This window comes from Temnothorax americanus, unplaced genomic scaffold (assembly GCF_048541705.1).
Source record: "Temnothorax americanus isolate GAGA-0224 unplaced genomic scaffold, ASM4854170v1 Scaffold42, whole genome shotgun sequence".
Lineage (NCBI taxonomy): Eukaryota > Metazoa > Arthropoda > Insecta > Hymenoptera > Formicidae > Temnothorax > Temnothorax americanus.
In genome coordinates this window covers 391,193-409,064 of record NW_027509570.1, presented here as the reverse complement: position 1 = coordinate 409,064, position 17,872 = coordinate 391,193, and the positions used below count along the sequence as shown (strand labels likewise).

At 33.1% G+C, this 17,872-nt stretch overlaps 3 protein-coding genes and 1 long non-coding RNA gene across 21 annotated transcripts; 3 read left to right on the top strand and 1 right to left on the bottom strand.

The window, feature by feature from the left end:
- The first annotated feature begins 519 nt into the window (after positions 1-519).
- LOC143902912 (putative zinc protease C28F5.4) lies at positions 520-4,530 on the top strand. Of its 2 annotated transcripts, none has more exons than XR_013258533.1 (4): positions 520-727; positions 1,640-1,825; positions 2,265-2,757; positions 3,806-4,530. XR_013258533.1 is itself a non-coding variant. In XM_077416163.1 (4 exons), exons 2-3 carry the CDS (start codon positions 1,810-1,812, stop codon positions 2,510-2,512), a joined length of 264 nt encoding a protein of 87 aa, XP_077272289.1. In that variant the 5' UTR covers positions 520-727; positions 1,640-1,809; the 3' UTR covers positions 2,513-2,519; positions 3,806-4,530. The 2 variants fall into 2 exon arrangements, 1 of the variants encoding a protein (XP_077272289.1); XM_077416163.1 differs by having other exon boundaries at positions 2,265-2,519.
- A 774-nt stretch (positions 4,531-5,304) lies between these two features.
- Positions 5,305-8,542, top strand: LOC143902910 (uncharacterized). Its single transcript, XM_077416160.1, has 4 exons — positions 5,305-5,472; positions 5,998-6,117; positions 6,411-6,497; positions 6,586-8,542. The coding sequence occupies exons 1-4, from the start codon at positions 5,400-5,402 to the stop codon at positions 6,726-6,728; spliced, it is 423 nt and encodes a 140-aa protein (XP_077272286.1). The 5' UTR covers positions 5,305-5,399; the 3' UTR covers positions 6,729-8,542.
- Positions 7,901-17,648, bottom strand: LOC143902908 (fibroblast growth factor 1). 17 transcript variants are annotated; one of them, XM_077416153.1, is made up of 6 exons: positions 17,425-17,648; positions 16,615-16,695; positions 13,958-14,203; positions 11,187-11,380; positions 10,566-10,669; positions 7,901-10,021 (listed from the first exon to the last, which is right to left on the bottom strand). In XM_077416153.1, the coding sequence occupies exons 3-6, from the start codon at positions 14,176-14,178 to the stop codon at positions 9,833-9,835; spliced, it is 708 nt and encodes a 235-aa protein (XP_077272279.1). In that variant the 5' UTR covers positions 14,179-14,203; positions 16,615-16,695; positions 17,425-17,648; the 3' UTR covers positions 7,901-9,832. The 17 variants fall into 17 exon arrangements, with proteins under 17 accessions (XP_077272279.1, XP_077272282.1, XP_077272281.1 ...); XM_077416156.1 differs by having other exon boundaries at positions 16,615-16,726; positions 17,483-17,648; XM_077416155.1 differs by having other exon boundaries at positions 17,483-17,648.
- On the top strand, positions 14,815-16,418 carry LOC143902913 (uncharacterized). The gene is made up of 2 exons (XR_013258534.1): positions 14,815-15,027; positions 15,163-16,418. It is a non-coding gene; the product is annotated as an uncharacterized LOC143902913 (long non-coding RNA).
- Positions 17,649-17,872: the final 224 nt, after the last annotated feature.

The following is a 17,872-nucleotide window of genomic DNA, read 5'->3' as shown; positions in this document are numbered from 1 at the left end:
TTTCTTATATGGTAAAAGTACTTAAAGTACTGATATTCTTCAATATTTATATCACAAATAAAAGAAAATAAATTATGAAGAAATTATCTACTCCCACTCCCCTAATAAAAATATTACATGATAAAAGAAATAAAAATCGTCTTCTATAGAATATAATACATATATGTATATATGTATGTATACAATGTGTAAATTGTTTCCCCATCAATAATATGTAAATTGTAAACTATACATTAATGAAACCTCTGGGGCGTAAACTGTTGCTGGATAAATGTAACAAATATTGAATAGTTGCTTGAAACAAACTCAATATTATTGCTAAGCATATTTGCGGACGCAGCTTTATGTGTTATTTTTGCGCAAACGCTCGATTGTATAAAGGCTATTCTACAATTGCGTAAGAGTAAGGAGTAAGAGTAAGAGTAAGAAATTGACCAATCACAGTGAGTATTTGAGGAAAATAATCGACTGTGATTGATTAATTTGTTACTCTTACTCTTACTCCTTACTCTTACGCAATTGTAGAATAGCCTTTATAATGATCAGTTTACGTGTCTGGGACCTGGGATAGTTTACATTTACATTGTTCTCTTTGTTAATTGTTTTCAATACTACTGGTGTATCAATATCTTTCGCATTTGTCGCTGTTTCTTACTAATTATCGGTATTGTGATGATTGATGATATCTGGGCATTATTTTACTTTATATTATCTATATAGGCTATAAGTAGGTGTATATTATTCATTGGCAATGTCTGTCTCATGCGTAATATTTTTAATTGTATCAATATTACTTTCGACATCATATAATCTTTTCTTGTTCACTATGTTATATCTTTTGTTGAGAATTTAGAATAAATACGGTTTGACTCATACGAAATTCGTGTCTTTTCAAGGAAATATTAAAATGCGCGTACACATAGTTAGGTTAGGTTAGGTTAGGATAGGTTTTTCAATAACTGATAATTGGAGATAACAATTATTACAAATTAAGTTTTAGAAAAGACGCATACGTTGGCAATGAAAAACATTACACATTTTAATTGAAATTATTCTTTAATAGTACTTTAATTATTACATTCGACTCTTTTTTTGACTCTTTATTGTTTCCTCTTTATATTACTTTTTTACTTATATTTTTGTCATATATATATAACTATATATTGAAATGAGAAAATGAATGAAGAACAGAGAATGCACTACTTACACTTTAATTTTGTTTATAAGAAAATGACTTAAATAAGGAAAACATTTTCTCTTGACACAATTTAACAAAATAGAAACTATTAATTGTAACTCCGTACTTAATAATCCATGTAACAGTTTGAATTTATACTACAATATTGTGTTGCATTCATACATACTAAATACATTTTCCCTAATATTTTGAAATATCCTTATTCAATATTTTATTTAATATTGTATATTATTAGTAACTTAATAAATGTTTTATGATTCAAAGACTTTTCGAAAAAAGTTTATTGTGCAAATAATTATTGAAAAGTTATACAATTTTGCTTCAGTTAGAATAATATATTTTCAGCATCATTGTTGTATAGATAATATAGATATAATGGTTAAATAGGTAAACAAATTTATACATTCTTAAAGTCTTTATTTATATTTCCTTTATGTTTAGAAATAATATTTCCGAATCTGTAGCTCCAGTGTGACCAATATGTCATCGACTCAATAAAGATGTGGAGAATCGATACGATGATATAGGGAAAACAGGAGCTTAGAACTCGCTAATATAAAATAAAAGTTCTTTTAATAAGCGATCGAACAACTGCGAATAGTTCTTTCGCAATGGACGTTAATATCGGTAATTATATTATTTCGCTTTTTTACGTATATTTGTTTTTAATAATTCTCATAAAAACTTTTTGATAAAATTATTCTGTACATACATTATAAATTGTAATATATAGTCTGAAGATACATCACTTCATCAGTTTAATATATTTAATATTTTTCATGTGTTATATATATATATATATATATATATATATATATATACTTTTTTGATTTTTATGATTTCTGTTTAATAACTTTGTATTTTCGGCATATACATAAATTTAATGTTTTGATGCACTTTTTATGCATTTCTCTTCTGAGTTACTCTATCTATAGTATGATTATTGTTTACATTTCCTTCCGGATATAATCGGTCATATTTTTGTGATAACGCAAATAATCAGGAATTAATACTGCTAAGTTATCAATTTCAAGGATTATTTAATTAGAGATGAAATATGTTGCAGGCTATATGTGCGATCCAGACGATCTACCTGGATTAGCGCACTTGTGCGAGCGTATGTTACATTTGGGAGCAAAAGAATTTTCTGACCGAAATGATTACAATATGTACCTATATCTGTGGTGGAATGGTGGTTCGAGCAGCTCATCGACAGGCTTAGATCACACCACGTTTTACTTCGATATAAAACCGGATAAGTTGGAAGGCGGTTTTTCACTTTACACAGTTTTTCTTTATGGAAAATTTAATTGATCAGGAGGTAAATGATATAAATTTAGAACACAAGATACATTTAATGAACGATAAGTGGCGATTTAATCAATTGGAGAAATTATCTGCGAGACCAGATCATCCGTATTCAAAATTCGACGAAGGCAATAGAGAGACATTGGACAAAATACCGAAGGAGAAAAACATTAACATTAGAAATAAGCTATTAGAGTTTTATGAGACATATTATTCTGCAAATATTATATCGCTGTGTATTCTTGGCAAAGGTACAGATAATTTACAAATAACTGTTTGTGATTAAAACAAAGTGAATGTTTTTTTATACTTTCCAAAATATTATATCTAAAATATTTGAATTTTTTATTTGTACTGAATGATGATCAATGAAATATTGGTAAATAATGAATCAATGTACCTCTTATAATTAATTAGTATGTTAAATATTTACACATTATCTTATCTTCCAAAAAAGAGTCTTATCAATACATAAATGAGAAAAATGTATAGAAATGTCAGTCTTTTCATAAATTACTACGTAAAATTTCAATTTCTTTCTATAGATTCTTTTTAACTAGTATATAATTATTATAATCAATTTTTTTAAATAAGGTCCGAGCAAAATTTGGAATGTCAATTTGTAATTCGGTGTAAAATATCCCGTATAGTTATTTTTCTGACTTCTGAATAAAGTAAAATTTTTTGCCATAAACAGACTTAATAATAATGTCTGTTACATAGTTACATACAATAATTATTATATATATATGTTATATCAATTAAATAAATTTTTTGTATAGAGTTATTAGATGAACTCGAAGAAATGGTAGTAAAATACTTTTGTAGTGTGCAAAACAAAGAAGTTGAAGTTCCTGAATGGCCTAAAAATCCATTTAATGATGAACACTTTGGCACTATATGCTACTTTGTGTTCCTGGTACGGTATATCATTAAATTATACATTTCATTTCCTTTACCTAAAATGCAGCAATAATACCGGTCTTCAGTAATATAATGTACTTTTCTATATTCTATTAGTCCTGATTATACGAGAATAGTCGGTTCTTTTCAAATATAATTATATATATTAATACATATAACGTACACACACGCGCGCACACACACACACACGTATATGTATCAGTACATCAATATGCTGAAGTTAGAAGGCCCGAAAAAATGGATCTACAATGTAATTGATGAAATAAAATATAATCTAACGTAGAATGTCTGGCAAATGATAGTATCGCAATTTACCAGACATCTTGAATTTTAACATGGTGTATCATATGAAGTAACGCAATTTTATATTTGCAGGAATGTAAAGATATGGCGAATATTGATCTTTGTTATACCGAAAAGTTGCGCGCCTCCTATCGATATGATTTCTATACAGCCAAGCGCTGCAAACGTGTCCCTTGGACGAAATTATTTGGACGCAACATGAGTTTACTGAGTGGCGACCGGACTCGATCAAGGAGATAATAAATATTTGACGCCGCAAAATATCAGGATTTATGTTGCCGCAAAAAAATGCAAAAGTGCAGAAAATGAAACCGAGAGAGAGAGAGAGAGAGAGAGAGAGAGAGAGAGAGAGAGAGAGAGAGAGAGAGAGAGAGAAGAATGGTATAAGATTAAATATAAGAAAGAGAACGTATCCAAACAAACAATGGACATGTGGAATTTTGCAGGCTATATATATATAATACAGACTTTAAATTGCTTTTTAAAAATAAATTTCTACCGACCAAATTTGATCTCAAGTCAAACTAATGTAATTTAAATTATCAGTTTTTGCAATTAATTCTTGAGCACCACTTGGTAATACTAACAATAAGCAAAATCTCTATAAAGCATAATCAATATAAAATTTGTTATAAAATAGAATGTTAATTAATATAGCTTAATTATAATACATTTTATTCTTATGCAAATTTTTTGTTGTAAGATAAGAATAATTATGGTGTGCTATTTCGCTATTTGAATAAATATTTCTGCGCTAACTTTGTAAAAATAAACTCTGATGATGTATGATGTGTAAAGAATTGTTTCTTTTAATGGTCTGATATTCATATTACAATCATTATGAGGTAAAAAAAATTAACAAATGAGAAACATAATTTATTTCAATCCATACAGAAAGCAGATATTTGGAAACATAAGAGAAAATTATTTGTTATAAATGTCACTAAGCCTTCCTTATACAAAATCACCTACTAAATTAATATAAATAAATAATATAAAAATAATATAAAAATAATATAAATAAATAAAAGTATAAACAATAGGATATATATTTCACGAATATGTCACAACAAGAACAGGCCAAGAACAAAAATAGGTATTAAAAATTTAACTTTCATCTAAAAATAGTATTTTATAATTTATATCGAACTATTATTTTTTTCTATTAGTATTCTTTAGTACTGTGTTAGTATATCTTGAATGCATTCTTAACTGACTTATGATAGCTGATCGCAAACTTTAGATTATCTCTTTATGCTCTCTATTCACGAACTATATATAATTTACATTTACAATATTCTCCTTTTTTCTTTCTACATCTACATATGCGTCATGCATTGCCAGCATGTACAATTTGAGTGCATTGTAACTGCACTTATTCTGAATCCCTATAAATTACAAAAGGAAAACAAACGGAGCTAGGAGAGAAGAAAATTATAATTATAAAATTTATCTCCACAAAATACTCAAGTCCTGAGACGTCGCCGCGCTGGAGTCCGGAAATATCGCGGGCTCTCGATTGGGTCGCGTTCGGGATCGATAAAGTCGAGCCCGCGCACAACCTCGCGTCGCATGCGAATTGCGAACGATTCCGATCGGCTGCTACCGCTGCTCGCTGCTACGGACAGCTACGGAGTACGGTTCGTGTTTGGCCGTCAAGGTCGAGATGTCGGCGACGATGACAGCCAAGCTTCAGGACGACATGAACAGCATACCTCTGGCGGACGACGATCCTCAGGGTGAGAACTGAGGCCGTCTAATTTCGCGATGCCTCTCAGCGACCGCTCGCTCGTCATTGACGAATTATAACCTATAAATTAAAACTTGTCTTGAGCCTCGAAGATGGGAAGAGTGTTCCCTGTGCTGTATGACTCAAAGGAGTCGAAGGCACTAACCTCTCATCCGAGGGGAATCTACAAACTCTTTACTTGTCCTGAGCAGTTTATTTTATTCCGATATTTTATTCCCTCATCCCGAATCTTATGTTTACTTTTATTGACAGTGTGAAAATTGAACCAGTTGCATTCAACAATAAATTAGCAATGGTAACGTGACGTTTACTCTGTTTCTCGATTTTGACGTTGAAACGAGAGATATTAGATCGTTGGATTACTTATCTCGCAAATTATTTAGCTTAATCGCGTTTGCACATTCTATGCAATTTGCTTGTACTTTGATAATGAGAAGCCTCTAAGCCTTTTTTCTTATTTCTGTTGTTGTGGAGTAACACCTTACTAAGGTTGTTTCTCGCATATTATTCATAGTAATAATACCAGAAGAGGAAATCTTGGACAATGCCTCGCATATATCTGATCCGCTAGGCAGAGGACGTAGCATGGATTCTCTTCCATCGACATTTACCAATGGAAGCTGTAGTCCTAACAGTAAGTGATATTATTGATTTCTTCCCTCATTACACATATTTTTTGTATTGTTTGTCTTTTTATAAGTATATATAAATGTACAAAGTAATATATTTTTTAATTATATATTTTTAAAGTGAGCATTAAGTGATTGTTAAGAAAAATTTTGATTTCTATTATCAAAATTATTACATACATAAATAATATTAAATGAAAAATTACAGTGACTTTAGGAGAATTTCTTCTTTTATATAAGATTATAATACTATTTTTTGTTATGATGGTTTATGTAAAAGGATTTATGTTAATCACAGGCTTAGATCCAGACATTAGTCCAGATGAGCAAGAAGAGAAAGCTAGATTGATTGCACAGGTTCTCGAACTGCAAAATACTTTAGATGGTATGTATATTTTTCAGTAAAGGTGAAGATTGTAGAGGAATATGTCTATTGGCACTTTTATAAATGCAAATACATGTGTTTTATCTAGATCTGTCACAGAGAGTGGATAGTGTGAAGGAGGAGAATCTCAAGTTGAGAAGTGAGAATCAGGTTCTGAGCCAATACATTGAGAATTTAATGTCAGCTTCGAGTGTGTTTCAGTCGACAAGTCCCAACACCAAGAAGAAGTGAACCCATATTGATTAAATAAATTAGACAATTTATGAACAATCCACAGTGATCTTGAAGTAATTGTGATTGTTTTGAGTGTGTTGGAAAGTATGTGAATGCGCATTTAACCCTTTATTGCCCTCGTTCAGCAAACAAACGTCAGTGTCCTCGTGTTAGCCTTGCCCCGCGCTTGTATGTATTGTCACTGTATTAGTGTGATGTTGTCACATAGTTTTCTCAGATCAAGTACCACTTCCAACATCTGTTAAACCCGACTATTGACTGTTCAGAATAGTCAATAGAAGTTGGCTATTCTGAAAAATTAATAGTCGATTAGAGATTAACAGACATTGGAAATGGTGACCTCCAAACACAGTTTTGTAAGAACAAGAGGATGAAATATTGACCGGTACATCAATCTAAAACAATAAAACTTTAGTAACAACACGAGTCACGTTGACTCTACGTATTTACTCTTGACATGAGCGCTGCGCATAGATATATCACACGTTATCGCACTTTCAAAGTCTAATCTAAAAATTGTACTAACTCTAAGATTTTGGAAAATAACTATACAAATATAATCTAAAAGATTGTGAATAAAAAATAAAAAAAATTTTAGTCACCTTTTAAGCAATATCTATGCAATTAAAGAAATAAGATGTGATGTTAGCGCTTGCCTAACACGAGGGCAATTAAGGGTTAATTACGATTTACATTTAACAAAAAATACCACAAAAGTTTTTAAAGTAATATTCAGTATTTCGTGATTAATTTGCCAGCTTGTGTGTACTTTCTATGAAAAAAAAAAAATCTCTCTCTCTGATAATCTACTTTTTCCAGTCAGATATAATCAACCATCTTTTTTAAAACGTATAAGACTTTATAATGCATTCACTGTGACTTGAAACACGCTTATATATTTACGACTGTATGCACCAAAGAAATCCATTTTATACTTCTATAATTTTTATAAAACATAAACGCTTCGCAAATTTTTGAAAGAAAAATGTTAAATAACAGTTAATTATTTTAAATATAATTTGCTTAATTTTTTAAATTTAAGACTAGGTTAATTTTTACGAAACTAATGCACATAATAATACTAATAATATATATTTGTTATCCTGCTGGAAATAGTAACAATCTAGTTTAAGCATTGTTTAAAGTAAATAATATATGAGGCTAAGTAATAATATTTCTAAATAATTATATATTTATTTTTTTTCATTTTTTATTTAACATACACTGTTAATCTTAATTAATAAATTTTTTTACATACAATTACTAATTAATCTCTCTTTTATACATTTGCTTCTCGCATTCGTATGCTTTTTCAGAAGTTTGCTCGAAATGCATATACGTTACGTCTGCAAAATTGGGTATTAAAATGTTCGAAGCCATATACATATTTTATCGAGGTATTTGCTTTTTAATAGAAAATTCTTGCTTGTAAAATTTTGACGTACTTATACATATAATGACATTGTATTTAGATGTACAAAAAAATGTATAAGATTATATACAATTGCAATACGTTATAATTGATGACATATTACGAAAAGCTGATATTCGTTCGTACGTTATAAGTAAGATGGCTAGATAGATTCTGCTATTTACGAAAAGACTAATTAATACGTATGCGATCATCTTGCTTGTAAGCGTATCGATTTGACGGTTGGCATTATAATAATAAATATGTATTTACTGCGAATAAGAAACTGCGACTTGCGTTGGAGTTTCAGTTAGAGGGCACAAGCAGAATGCACAATCCTAAATTATTCCATTGTTGTTGAGTAACACGGTGTTATAATAAACATTATATTCTATTGGAACGTTACTGTTCGATGATTATCGGTTCCTCGTTTGATTGATTGTCCTTATTGCTTCCTCATAGAGGAAGCTTTGTAATGGTGAAAAAATTTTTTTTCGAGATTTTGATGGAAATAGGTTTAGAATGTTCTAAAATGTCGAAAAATCATATTAGTAAAAAATGTCCGGAAGTATGTATGTATGTGTGTGTGTGTGTGTGTGTGTACGGATTTTTGTACACGCATCTACTTCTACAATTTTTTAGATACCAGTTTGAATTTTTGCACACAAATAGAGTATTATAGAAAGTATGTCCTCCTCAAATTTTATTGAAATCGGTCTACCGGTATAGATTTTATGCAGATTTTCCTTTTTTTGAAAAATGTGTTTTACGCTGCCGCTTTCTCAATATTTGAGATAGCGATTTATTTTTAATTTTATTATATTTTCCAGTTTTTTTTCTACCCCTATTTCATATATAATTCATTAAAATTTGATTGATCAGATCTCGTATTACACACATTTGAAATTTCGAAGAATTCGTACATACATAGAAGCTTTATAAAACTTGATCTGATCAACCAAATTTTAACCAATTATATATGAAATAGGGGTAGAAAAGACTGGAAAATATAATAGAATTAAAAATAAATCGCTATCTCAAATATTTATAATATCGGGCTGATTTTTTTATCGATAAAGTATTGTTTTAGTTTTTAAGTGGACAAGTATTTTTAGTATTTTTAGTGAATGTATATAATTATTTACGCAGTCCCCAAAAGAGTTAAGTGTGAAATCAGAACCTTTGCTAACAAAGCTTCCTCTATGAGGAAGCCAAAACAAATAAATACCGATAATTATACCTCGAATAAAATAAAAACTTGCACACTTAGGAACTATGAGGAAGCAATGTGCAAGTTTCTACTTGCACAATTAAAAACTACGAGGAAACAATGTGCAAGTTTCTATTTTGTTTGCTGGGCCTCAATCAATCTTTGCACACCGCAAAGTTTGAAAAATTGTTTGGCCCAGTCTAACGTTATACTCGTTATACTGTACGACAAACACAGTAGAAACTTGCACATTATTTCCTCTTAGTATTTAATTGTGCAAGTAGAAACTTGCACATTGCTTCCTCATAGTTCCTAAGTGTGCAAGTTTTTATTTTATTTCTAATCGTGCGACGTCATCACTTATAAAGCACTCGTTCATTACCGTCCTTGATTTCTTTCCAGGAAAGTTTACGCAACGAATGAAATATTGGAGATAAGAAGCATGTTCCGTAAAGCGTGTCTGTATCTTGAAAGTTTCGATTAATCCTCTTGGATAGCCGAGAATTGTATCGCTTTTTGTCCCCAAGATGTTTTTGGTCCTGGCTTTGCTCGTCCATTTTTCTTTATTCCTATCCACCATCCGTAGTGCACGTATTTACGCGATCGGAACGCATCGTAGGCACCAATGCTCCACTGTTCCCATTCGGTATTGTCGTTAGTCATATTCATCTGAAATCAAAATTAATTAGACAAGTCGGATTTACAATCAATCTTAGTCATTTTTTAAATTCTTATTAATGGACGTCTTGTGCGAGAGAGTTTCAACTAATAATGTGATTAAGCAAAATTGATTATCCACCTTTAAACAAAATTGTTCTTTAATAATTATACAACTATTAAATTGACAATTGCAAATATATATATTGCCGATTATTATATTTACTATTAAAATAAATATTATATTTACTATAAAAATCTATGTGGAATTAGATTCCGCGAAATTATTGTGAGAATTAGGCCGCTGTTATGAGGATAAAAACGTCCAACGGAATTTCACGCGGAACTGTGTAGAATTACATAGAGTGCTATATATAAAATTTTGCAGATGTGGATAGTATATCACAATGGATTACGCTTCATATTTCTGTCGGTTGTGAAAACGTCTCTCGTAACACGAGTGAATTTTGCAACGATGAAAATTTGCAGAGAAGCCAAATTCACTCGTTTCTACATTATTATATAGTTTACATATTATTCCCTTCTCGTATCTCACCTCACCGTACAATCGCCCTTTCTTGTTGAATGCCAGATAGAGCCTTGTTTCGACGCTTTGTATTCTGATAACACCAAAAGACACCGGTGTCGCGTGAAGTAGACCTGCAGGAGTATATAAGCTCTTCTTACAATAAAAATCTTAAAAGCAATCATAGTTGTAGTTGTTAGACATATGTAACACATCTGTACCTTATTGGAGGCAAAGAATCGTATCTCCATTATTATGATTTAAGAGAAAAGGTTTAAAGTTTTAAATCGAAAAATGATATATTTTTTTATATATAAAATAAAAGTGGCAACTTGATTTATTAAGTTTTTAACAAAGTAATTTAACTGACATGTTTAATAGTACAACTGCCAATAACACGCTGTACCTGGTTTAAAAATTAGGTAATATAAAAATTTTCAATACGATTTTTTCTAAACGTTATATCTTAGGAACTAGTAATAATAGGCTAGAGGCATAAGACGCTTTACCATTATACAATTTAAGCTGTTATATTGAAAAATGTATTAACTCTATTTTAACAAAAACTGGAGATACGATTCTTCACCTCTAAGGTATACAGATGTATTATTTTAATTCAGTTAATATTTAACGACAGTGAGATGGAAGTACCATACGACTCTTCATTTCCAGATAATCCTTCGACCCGTCCCGACGGCGTAATCGCCAAATGATACCCAGTGCGGCAGTAGAGCTTAATTATCCGGCAATTATAGATAGGATTTTTCGCTGGCTGTCGAGGATCCCATATTACGCAAGGCGGGTACTTGCGTGATTTGGAGTTACGTTCAATGTTGCGTGGCGTTCTACAATTGCAATCAGATAGTCCATAGATTACCCGCCCATACAGTTACGTATTACGTAACGTGGACAGAAATAGAGAATAAATCTGTGTATTTCTAATGTGGAAAAACTTCGTCGAAGGATAGAAAGATCGTTAATTTGTAGAAGCATTGATGATAACGAATTGATTTTATTAATGCGATAGATGTAAAATTATGCAGAAGACAACGAATGTTTAGTACGCTTTGAAAAAATATTCTTTTAGGCATTAAATTTCAATAAAATACTCACAATAATTATCTTCCACTGATAATTAACAGAAAATGAAATGTTTATGCTAATTTAATATTTTATCATCTTAATATACCTATTCTTCACTATTCTTGATCTTTCTTTTGGCGTGTTATACGTTCTTAAGCCGTTAGACGTTAGGGTTGTCTTTACTGCCACATAGGGTGTTCACGCTTTTATAGACGCTGCAAAATATATAGGTCGGCCGGTTTTCCAGGTCAGCAAGCTCCGTGAATGAAGCGCACCACGCGATACCGTAGGCGTTTCTCCCGTACTTCGTTAATTTTAAACCGATTCTCGGGGGAGAGGAAACGAAATGTCAATAGGCTTTGTGCGGGAGTTACGCGAATACAGCTTGGTCGCCATCAGAAGGCGTACGTTAACACGGTTAATTTTACATGGCTTCGCACAAGCCAAACATCACCCACAGGAGCCTTCTGTGTAAATAACATTTATTTTTGCGCGAAAATATCCAAAGGCGTTAGGATATTCGAAGGAAATTATCAAAATTTAATTTGATAGCTTCTTTGCTTAAAAAACTGACTAATTTTCTTTCTTTGTTTCTTCTTCAAAGAGATTTGATGAGCGATATTGTGCCTACGAAGAATACACTGGAAAAAAAATTTATTATTTGCAAGAAAATATATTTCTTTGAATTTAGTTTCCTTAATTTAAAGAAGTATTGGATAGATTTAAGAAAACATTTTTCTGAGTTTAAAATATTTTCTCGAATACCTAAATAGTTCTTTGAATTAAGGAAACTAAATTCAAAGAAATCTATTTTCTTGCAAATAATAAATTGTTTTTCAGTGTACCTACGTTTAAGTTAATTTCATTTTGCATTAATTTTTCTTAACATTACTACATCTGCTATCTTTGCTGTATACTTATATTTATATTTTTTAAAATATTATGTTAAGAAAGAGGCATCTTTTGTATTATTTACGACATATATCTTCACTGTCAAATTACTTTATTTCTACCGTGTGCGACGCAGTAACGTATAATTTTACGAAATAATTTTAGAGCTCTCCGGTCACTCAAAAATTAACAACTGACAAACTATCCATGGTTATATATTGCAGATTAATGTTCCTCTATTATTTCCTTAGATACCCAATTTGCTAAAGCTACACTTTTCAGCGCGCGTGATGTAAAATTCTTTTTTTTATGTAACACGTGCAGGGAAAGTGGCCCATTGCGCACGCTACGCGTGCGTGATAGACCACTTTCCACGCACTTGCAACATAAAATAGGGTGTGTGCAAGCCGTGCGTAATGATGAAAATTCAAGGGTGCGGAGTTGACGCACGAGCCGAAGGCGAGTGCGGCCACCGCACCCGGGAATTTTCATCTTACAGCACTTGTTGCACAAATAACTATTCCGGCACATGAGGACGTAATAAAGATAGCTCTGCCTTTGTTTCTACAACTAAAAACGAAACTTCATTTCTATCGCAAATGTGCCCTATGTGCATCTCGCTTCGAACTAGAGCTCTAAAAAAGTAGGTATTCTCGTTCTGCCATTTTGGATCTAATCATGTGTGAAAACATAACCTTTTCGTAAATGTCAACACGCTTTTTGGTCTCGTATTCTCAGAGCTTCCAAAATGACTGGCTGCGTTGCAATTAATTGCAATAATAGAAGCGAAAAAGGGTTTCAACTTTTTCGGAAAAGCGTATTGACGTTTACGAAAAGGTTATGTTTTCACAGATGATTGGATCCAAAATGGCGGAACGAGAATACTCACATTTATAGAGCCTTACCCGAACTCGTTCAATCGTTGAAATGTCGATCACAATTTCGCGTATCGCGTGGTCGTATTGTGCGTTGCGCAACTTGCGTGGAAGCACACGGCACCGCGCTCGTATAATCTACCGTTAATAACATAAACTACACCTAGTGCATCTGCTGACCCTGTGGCGATATGGAGCAGAAAGTTAATCGAGTCAAGTGATCAATGAACGTATGTACATTATAACGTATACTAGGAGGGCGACTAGGTAGACAAACGCGTGCATCCACCGACGAGTAGGCATTTTACCTTGTTCCAGCAATTATGCTAAATCGTCCATTTACGCGAATTGCACACATTTCACCGCCACTAGAGGATTCGCAGATGAACTGCGTGCGAAATGGAAAACGGTTCATTATTTTTGTTTGCGCAAGTTTAGTTTCCCGAATTTTATACCATATCCGCATTTTATACATATCGCTCTTTAAATGTAAACCGGAGACCATTAATCACCGCGCATTCACTTGGCGCGTATTCTCACGATTATTAGTTATAAATCTGGACGACTATATACCCGTTCCCGTCGAAGGTGACGGTCGAGGTCGGAGCTCTTCTGGTTTCCCTCTTCATTTGGCCATTGCGAGCGATACCCTTCCCGTTCTCCGTCACGTCGTCATCCTCCTGAAGGGACAATTCCGTGTCGTAGCTGTCATCGCTGCAGCTGTCATCGATATCGCTGCACTCCTCGTCGCACGTTGGCGCTTCCAGATTCTCGTGAATCCAGCGCAAACTCATTTTCCTGGTTTCTCCGCTGCTGCTGCTGCTGCATAAATTCACGAACTCATTCTTACATCACGCGTCTAGCACTAAATGTGCGGCCACCTGATTTATTTATTTTCCGCTAGCGCGAAAACCGCGTGCGGTTATTGTCGGAATATGTAAGAATCACGTGGCAACATTTGCGGTTAAATCCGAGATATGGCTATGGACCACAGAAGCATATACGTTTATGAGCTGTTAAATCACATTTTTACTGCCGCTACAAACAACATATAAAACTCGTTTGACTGCTACAAGATCACACATTTGTGTATTTTTTATTTCTAAAGATAGCGAGGGCAAAATATTACGTTTGGAAAAGCTATTCCTTAATTATTCGATGTAATATATGCTATACCGTTTTGTATTTGAAGACTATTGCATGTCAATTTATCAAGCTACAGTTAATATTTTAATTTGTCCAGCGATATAATTTTATTGCAATTTTACATGGTTTATTTTACTTTCCAATTTCTTCTAGATGACACGAATACTTTTATAACACTAGAACTATACCGGAGATTAATCTAGATTTATTTCTACCGAGAAATCTTAAAAGAAAAGAGAAAAAGAGAAAACAAATTCATAAAATTAATCATCTATGCAATTTCAATAAAAGTCAGAGTAAATTTCAGAAATTAAGATGTTTTAAAATGTAATAAATTATTTAAAAATGTCAAACGGGTTATTTTGACCGCCTTGATAGTTCTAGTGTTAAATAAAATTCCACGATAAAACTTGCAGAAATATTATATTTTACTTTATTACTTTTATATAAGGTAAACGGCCCAGTTACAGGCACTGTCCTAGTTTCCGGCACCGACGGTACATTTATATTTGTAATAAATAAAGTTTTCTTCAAAAATAAAAAAAATTAAAAGAAAATTAAGGGGCGTTTTTACCGTTGATTAATGCCAAAACACCTTTTTTTTTAATGTTTCGTACTTAAATTACCGACAGTGAATGGGGCGACTCGCGCGTTTCAGTGGCTCCCGAAGGGCATTCCTAGGTGACACACCTTAGTGGTAGCGAACGTCAAACTGCTGATTTTTAGTATTATGTAAGTATTAAAACGTCATAATGGTTATATGAACATGTTCAGCACGAATCACATTATCGATTAGATAAGTAATAGTTTATCTGTATGTTAGTTTTCCCCTTAAATTCCCGATGCCAAGAAGTGCGTCACGTAATGAAGGTTATGTTTCACTTTTTGGCACAGAGTTTGTAATATGTTGCATCATCAATTTTGCTTTATTATTCTAGAAATTGAGGTAGATTTATTGATACTTGTAACTCGAAAATTTATGATAAAAAACATTTTTTATGAAAAAAATAATTCTAATGAATTTTTATGAAATTTGTTTGAAATTTATTAATTATTCAACACATTTTGACACTTTACGCTACAGATAAAGTTTGTTTTCTGTGTTTTATTTTCACCTGTCTTATTTTTTGTATTTTAATGTAATATATAAAAAATCTGTTGTAACAGAGTAAGCACAGATAGAGAAAAAAGTGATGGAGACTTTGGACTCTTCGAAGGTAGCTAATTTATCTCATATATCTTATATTATATGTAGTTTTTGCATAGAGGTTGGCAAAATATAATACCTACAAGAGAGCTAATTAGTAATTAAACATTGATTATTACAGCTAAAATTATACGCAGGACAATTTAAGTAACTGTGACGTCTCGAAGTGCCGAAAATTGGGCCCGTTGGTGCCATAAAGTGCGGCAGAGCACTTCGATAGTGCCAAAAACGCCGGCAGTAACGAGCATTATAAAAATAATTATTTATTTATTAGAACTGAATGATTTTTAACTAAAAATATAGGTGAATCTTACTCAGAAAGCTTTAATGCACGTGTTAAAATAGTTTGTTTGGGGTTTAACAATATATCGCGTTCGTAAATAATAGAAAATCAGGGCCGCTGCTATAAAGGTGCCTATAACTGGGCCGTTTACCTTAACTCTTTTTCTCGCAAGACTTTACAATGCGCACTGAGAATTTAATACTCTGTATACTTATTTATATTTTTCCGACCATTTGGTGGGATAATCAAGGTGGCTTTAATTGTTAGATCTTTCTTGAAACAGCGTTATTCTCACGCTTATCAAGAAAGGCTGTGTGAGATAGCAGGTAAAATCTATTCACGTATGTTGAAAACACCCACCCGTGCGAAATACTTTTCATTCGAGGCAGAAATAAGCACTGTAATGCTTCTAGATTTAACGGTGGTCTCGGTCTACTAGCGGCCGTGCGCGCATCGAGTATGTAGATAATTACGCATCGCGACGCATTTACGTACCGATAACATTAAATTAAATTCAATATAAAAACAGAAGCACGTCGCGCGAGTTGATCGCAATGAATTCAAAAGGCGTACTCCAGCCAGTGACATACGTACTGCAATTGTCAACGTGAGTTCTTCCTCGAAGTGGCACATCGACAGCAGCATGCGCACTAATTACTTACAGCTGCATCGTAACTATTTTGCAAGAATAAGACACTGACAACATCTGAATACATTTACATTATGTTACATCGTTTTGAAACGCGAATACGTACACCTACTCTTTAAATGTCAAAGTGATTGCAATAGTCACTCGAATTCAAAAGAGAGAATTGTCACTCTAATTCGAGTAAATGCGAGCACTCGCAAAGTAGGAGTGAATTTTTCACTCAAATTTTTAGAGCGGTTACTCTATCGGAGTGATTTAATCTCACTATATAAAGTTAGTGATACGCACGATTCACTAAAGATGGACTGATAAATGAAAATTTCATTCTAACAGAGTGAAATTTTCCATTCAAAATTATAGAGTAACATAATTAACTCCTATATGGACACTGAACTGCACTCGAAAAGAGTGTCCTTTCACTCAAATGGAGCGCGATTTTACTCCAACTTATAGAGCGCAATTTTATTCTTTCTTAGAGTGGGAATCGCTCGAAGTGCACAGGCTTAATTTTCACTTTTCGTTACACTTGCATTTTATTTATTTTGAGTGATATTTCACTCTTCGACTTTTATAGAGAGTAGATATACGCCGCGCCAAGTCTCCGCGAAGAATTACAAGACGGATAAGAAGAAACATTCAGATAGATCCGTAGAATAGCCGCGCGAACTTGCTTCGCGCAATCGAAGGGAGGTGAAAAATAGATTTTTTTACGATCACATGACACTTTGGACAGACTCCGCGGAAGCTGCGATTACCTCTTCGCACGTGAGGTGATCCACTAAGCTTGATGGTCGTGCAAGGCGACCCACCTACCTGGGTGCTCCACGTTTATCACGCGACTGAGCCCGGTTCTACCGCGGCACGTCGAATAATAGCAGACATGACGCCGGCCTACTGACAGTCCGCCGGCGTCGGCGATCTGTGGATTCCTGGTGAAGCGAATTAAAAATGGAGCACGCCTCCGAGCTTTTCGAGCGCATGCACGCGCATCTTTTTTAGGATCCTCTTTAGGGAGCCGTTAATGGGTGTTCCTGAAGAGGTGCGCGCTTTCTGTTTTGATAATATACCTCGTCGAGAGACCTTTGACCTTTTAACGACGAACTCCGCATCATTCGGCGCGATCTAGCCTTGAACGAAATTATTGATAAATCAATTGGTACAATTTTCTGGTGATCTTTCTTATTCCTATACAATTTATTGTAT

Excerpts from the sequence above, each read along its gene's own strand:
- LOC143902910 (XM_077416160.1), top strand. The coding sequence starts at position 5,400 with ATGTCGGCGACGATGACAGCCAAGCTTCAGGACGACATGAACAGCATA. Across the intron at positions 6,118-6,410 it reads TGGAAGCTGTAGTCCTAACA|GCTTAGATCCAGACATTAGT; the intron begins GTAAGTGATATT and ends TGTTAATCACAG. Across the intron at positions 6,498-6,585 it reads ACTGCAAAATACTTTAGATG|ATCTGTCACAGAGAGTGGAT; the intron begins GTATGTATATTT and ends TGTTTTATCTAG.
- LOC143902908 (XM_077416143.1), bottom strand. The coding sequence starts at position 16,400 with ATGAAAAGTATTTCGCACGG. Across the intron at positions 14,207-16,380 it reads ATGAAAAGTATTTCGCACGG|CAGCAGCAGCAGCGGAGAAA; the intron begins GTGGGTGTTTTC and ends GAATTTATGCAG. Across the intron at positions 10,670-11,186 it reads TGGAAATGAAGAGTCGTATG|GTCTACTTCACGCGACACCG; the intron begins GTACTTCCATCT and ends ATACTCCTGCAG.